Source organism: Mastomys coucha, unplaced genomic scaffold (genome assembly GCF_008632895.1).
Source record: "Mastomys coucha isolate ucsf_1 unplaced genomic scaffold, UCSF_Mcou_1 pScaffold22, whole genome shotgun sequence".
NCBI classification, from domain to species: domain Eukaryota; kingdom Metazoa; phylum Chordata; class Mammalia; order Rodentia; family Muridae; genus Mastomys; species Mastomys coucha.
The window spans coordinates 79,365,335-79,370,548 of NW_022196905.1; the positions used below are offsets into that span (position 1 = coordinate 79,365,335).

The 5,214-nt window shown below is 41.6% G+C and overlaps 1 protein-coding gene across 1 annotated transcript in view; it reads right to left on the reverse strand.

Moving 5' to 3' along the window:
* LOC116104579 (UDP-glucuronosyltransferase 2B31-like) overlaps positions 1-4,171 on the reverse strand; it is a 12,435-nt gene extending 8,264 nt beyond the window's left edge. Inside the window, exons 1-2 of the mRNA XM_031391095.1 lie at positions 3,934-4,171; positions 780-1,626 (exon numbers count right to left, since the gene is read on the reverse strand). Of these exons, the coding sequence (XP_031246955.1) occupies positions 780-1,581 (802 nt within the window). The 5' untranslated portion in view covers positions 1,582-1,626; positions 3,934-4,171. The remainder of the gene's footprint in view (positions 1-779; positions 1,627-3,933) is intronic.
* Between the last annotated feature and the right edge of the window lie 1,043 nt (positions 4,172-5,214).

Below are 5,214 nucleotides of genomic sequence, written 5' to 3' on the forward strand. Positions count from 1 at the left end.
ATCTCATACTTATGCTTAGCGATATATAAAGTTATTGCGGGAGTCATTGTGAGTAGGCACCACCTTGGTAATTCTTGATCACTAAATATTGAGATATGCCACTGAAATACAATGAAATGCCATTATCTAGGAATCTTAACTCAGGGAAACATCTTTGCCTTTAACTCTAGATGGAATATGTCCTACGTAGCAGCTGGAACCTTGATGTGTGCTCCTATAAATGAACTGAGAATTTTGTGGTGTAACACAACCATAGGAGACCTGAGTGCTAGATCCCCTTCCTCCTCACCCTAACTGCAGAGATGGAAGGTGTGGCACCCAAGCGCAGTGTAAACATTTAAGTGGATCTGTTTTAGGTTTTCACTGAAACATGGCTGACCTCAAAGAGAATTTTGATTATGCCTGAGTTCTTTGATATTGCTCTTGATTCATGACCGAATGTGTAATATTTGGTACATATAAATATGCTTACTGATAATAAGGATACATGCCTTAAAATGTGTTTAGAGACATGTGTGCTCACTAAGCATATTTTAAAATGCTGTAAGTAATATCCAGTATGTCTACACTTGAAGAATATATATTTGAAACACAATTTTAACCGACTTGAATAAATCAATTAGATTCTCCCATGTCTTGCATCGACATATTTCCTCTGTATAGAGCAGAGATAGCATATTCACAGCTGGGCAGAAATTTAGTAGGTTAAAGGGGAAGATCTTTCAAATCATAAATGAGAACATTAATTTCTATAAATATCCTCATTGCTTTGTACACACCTGTTTTGTCAAGGTCAGCTTCAATGACAGCAAATTGAAAATGCGACAATCCCACGTGAACAGGGCACTTACCTAATACTTCACTGTAAAGCTGATTCCACTTCTTCTCATTAAATGTTTGGAACCAAAAGTCAAAACACAGCACATAGATGAAATTTCTCACCCTCTCCATGAAAGTCATTCTGTCGCTCAATTCTGACATAGCAGCAGGCACATAGGAAGGAGGCAGCGGGAGTCCTCCACTGTACTTTTCATAAGTGGAGCCAGGAAAGAAGCGGAGACTGTACACCAGGGGTATCTTGAGAATCTCAGCGAGCAGGTCACCACAGGGTAAGAAGGGATCTGCTAGGATCACATCAAAGTTAGAGTTCTGGAGCTTTGTCATGAGTTCTTCGTTAAAAACTACATCTTTGCAGAGACTCTCAGAATATTTTGAAGTTGTTAAGAAAATTTTTTGCAACATTAAAAAGTATCCCCAAAATGACTGCTTTGGCAGCTCGTAAATGCTCTTAGTGATGGAGCCCATGAAAAGTTCCTTTGTATCAGCTATGGAATATGACGTGGGGTATGTCTCAAACTCAATAGCAGATGTATTGTCAATCTCATAAGATAAGGATGCTGAAGGTCTCAGAACCATCACTTCATGACCCTTCTTCACAAGCTCACTTAGGATTATCTTTAAGTTGAGCCAATGGCTGAATTCCACTGGCCACACCAGCACCTTCCCACCAGTCCCAGATCCAAAGAAGATGCTCAGCTGCATCAGGAGCAGGAACAGGGCTGCTGTCATCTTCACAGACATCTTGGTTAAATTCAGAACTTCCTCTCAAAGGGTGATCTCTCAGGTCTTGAAGACATAGAAAGAGTAATATTCAATTAGTTAAAGTATGACTTGTATCTATCAAAAAATGGAGATGGAATAGTTACAGCCTCTGGGTGGCAAGTACCAAAAGATGCAGATGTGAATGTGGGAAATGACCCATGATTCTCAGTGACCTTGCACATGTAATGTACTTAATGGAAAGTTAAGTGGAAAGCAAGAGCTCTATTTCTCTCTCTTTCCCTTCCTCCCCCCTTTTTCTCCCTCCCTCCCTCTCCTCCTCTCTGTCTCTCTGTCTCTGTCTTTGTCTCTCTCCAGCTGGCTCTAGCTTTGACTCTGGCTGATTCTTGCTATTGCTGTAGTTCATTGTCTCCTTCTAATGTAAGTTCTTTGATAAAGAACCTGAAGTAAAGCCTTAACTGTAGAGTCACATTTTTCAAACATCACTGTTCAGTTTTCATAATACGAATATTAGTGACATCAATCATTTACCATACTATTTAATGATTTTAAGTATATGTGCTCTGGGACTGAAGAGATGGCTCAGCAGTTAAGCCATCACTGACTGCTCTTTCAAAGGTCCTGAGTTCAAATCCCAGCAACTATATGGTGGCTCACAACCATCTGTAATGAGATCTGATGCCCTCTTCTGGTGTGTCTGAAGACAGCTACAGTATGTTGGTATTCTGTCTGAACTCCAACCCTACAGTTACCTGGCAGCAGCCAGGTATGGTCCTCCCCACAGTTACCTGGCAACTGCCACGTAGGCCTGGCCCACTATAAAAGGAGCTGCTTGGCCCCTTCTCCCTCTCTTACTCTCTTGCCTCTGTTGCCTCTTGTCCCCTTGCTCCCCCTCATACTCCCTCTCTCCAGGGCCAGCCTTCTCTTCTCCACTCTCTCCATCTCTCTCCCTTTCTCTGCCTCTGCTACCCTCTTAACTCTCCTCCACATGCCCTGAATAAACCCTATTCTGTACTATACCATCGGGTGGCTGGTCTTTGAGGGGGAAGGGATGCCTTGGCATGGGCCCACTGAGGCACTCCCTTCCCCCACACCCTGCCAGAACATATTCTTATATTTCTTTATGTTTTCATGATCACAACACAGTGTACTTACATGTAATATAAATAAATCTTTAAAAAAAGTATATGGCTGAGAAGTCAATAGGATAATCTCAGAATTACACACACTCTAGTTATAGTTGGAGAAGACCGTATCCTAGATAGAAGCCCTGTTCTTTCAGACTTCCCATTGGATCCAGCTCCACTCTAACATGAATCTGCTGCCTTTTAACCACTCACCCTGGCAGGAGTGAAGAGATTAAAGAGACACTTCTGCTTCCCTCCTTGGCTGTCAGACTATTGACAGAATTTTCCCAGTGACCTTCTGCTGGGAGAAGAAATGTTTGATTTCTGGGGACACCCAGTGGAGGAATTTGTGTCCTGGAGGGCCATTTAAAAGATAGGGGAGATATTTCTGCAGTCTAGGAGCTAGAACAATGGTAGGCAAGGGACCATGCCAAGCCTGGATGGCTTAGCTATGCATATGTCTTGTTAGAATACCAAAGATGAAGTTGGGAAGGGGTGGCTGGTTCCTTTTGTCTCTCTTCCTACAATGATCATATTGACTAAGTCTTCTTTTTCTGCATTTCACAATTCATAAGGCTCTTTTGATAGGCTTATTGAGGTAGGTGTGTGTGTGTGTGTGTGTGTGTGTGTGTGTGTAACCTGGCTTCTTGGGACACACAGACTGTGACCGACCTCTAAGCCATGTAACACCCTTGTTTTCTCATTCTGGACTTTTCCTGTAACTAGCATAAAGTGGGTGTTACTTTGTGACTGGCTTTGGTGTTTATAAGGTTTTAAGGTATTGTCATGTTATCGTAGGTAGCCATATTTTCTTCATGTCGCTGTTAAATCCTATTTATAACATAGAAAGACCACACTCATTTCTAATTTGATTGATGTTAGCTCTGTTCCCAACATTTGGCTATTAGGTTTTTTTTTAATTAATATTCATGTACCATATTTTGTCATGTTCTGAGGTTTGAACTCAATCCTTTCCTGAATCTATGTATCTCTTATAGACATGATCAAGAACTTAATCTCTTTTTTTCATTATTCCCTCATTCAGACAAAGTATCAGTAGTAGAAACCAGGGAGCCCCTTGCTTATGCTCTCGCTGTGTCCTAAAGAGCACCAAGCCAACCAGGAGCCGCCTCTAACGGCGGCTCAGCATCAGAGTGCAAAGTTGAGAGAACTGGGAGAGAAAGGGAAAGGGGAAAATGGGTCCTAGCACCACCAAGCTCTTGGGCGAAACCGAGTTTACCCTGACCCGTGTTCTCTGGGAGGCCGGAAGATTCATGGAGCAAGATGACAGAATTCCTTCGGGCTGGGCAGTGAAGATACCAGGTGTGAAGATACTCCGGCCAGTCCTAGGCGGCAGGATCCTGGAAGTGGAAGCTCAGCATGGAGCCCTGGAGCTGAGCCAGCAGCAAGCATGGGCGGAGACTTCTTGTTTGCTTGTCTTTGTGTGAGTTCACAGGCTGCAGGCGGAGACCTGTGGAAACGGAAATCCATTCTGCCTGCTGCTTGTCTGTCTCCTTTCCCTTCCCTGTAAGAATTTTATGTGAATCTGCTTTTATTTCTTTTGATGTTTAACTATATGATCCTTAAAATCTGAAGAAGTGTCAGACTGTTTCCATTGTTCCCAGGCAGCTGCATGGGTTGTCATTCCATACACAGTGTAGCACTATCGTGATTTCCCACCCTTGATCTCTGTTACTGTCTCTCTTCATTATACCCAGGTAAGAGGAGGAAGCCTATCTCATTGTGGTTTACAATTGTTTTGAGCTGAACTTACACGCGGATTAGAGTAATGACATTGAACATACTTCCATATGTGTATTCGCTACCTGTAGCTCTTTCTTTCTTTCTTTTTTTTAATTTTTTTTTGCTGTTGTTGTTATGGAGGCATTTTCTTTTTCTTTTTTTTTTTTTTTAAGACTTTATTTATTTATTATGTGTAAGTACACTGTAGCTGTCTTCAGACCCTCCAGAAGCGGGCATCAGATCTCATTACAGATGGTTGTGAGCCACCATGTGGTTGCTGGGATTTGAACTCAGGACCTTCAGAAGAGCAGTACGTGCTCTTAACCGCTGAGCCATCTCTCCAGCCCCCTGTAGCTCTTTGAAGGACGTTGTCCACTCATATTTGATGGCTGTATAAATTTTGGTGGGAATCAAGATTTTTAATAGAGTCACGTTATGTGTCTCCCTCCGCCCCCCTATATTATGTAGCTATGGCCTTTCTTTATACAATGCTTGAGTACCTTTTTTGGGCACATAATTTACAGATGCCTGTCAGCTTCATGGGTTGTCTTCTGAGTACTTTCAATGATGTATTTTGATGCAGAGTTTTCATTTTTATGAGTCCAGTGTAGGAAGTTTTGTTTAACTTCTACTTCTGAGGTCAAACAAAGCATAATATTGATAAGCAAATTCAATATTAAACTTATTGCCCCACCTTAATCACCATCTTATGTTTATAATTCTCACCTTTACTTTATAAAGCACTTTTTTTTTTTTTTTTTTTTTTTTTTTTTTTTTTTTTTTT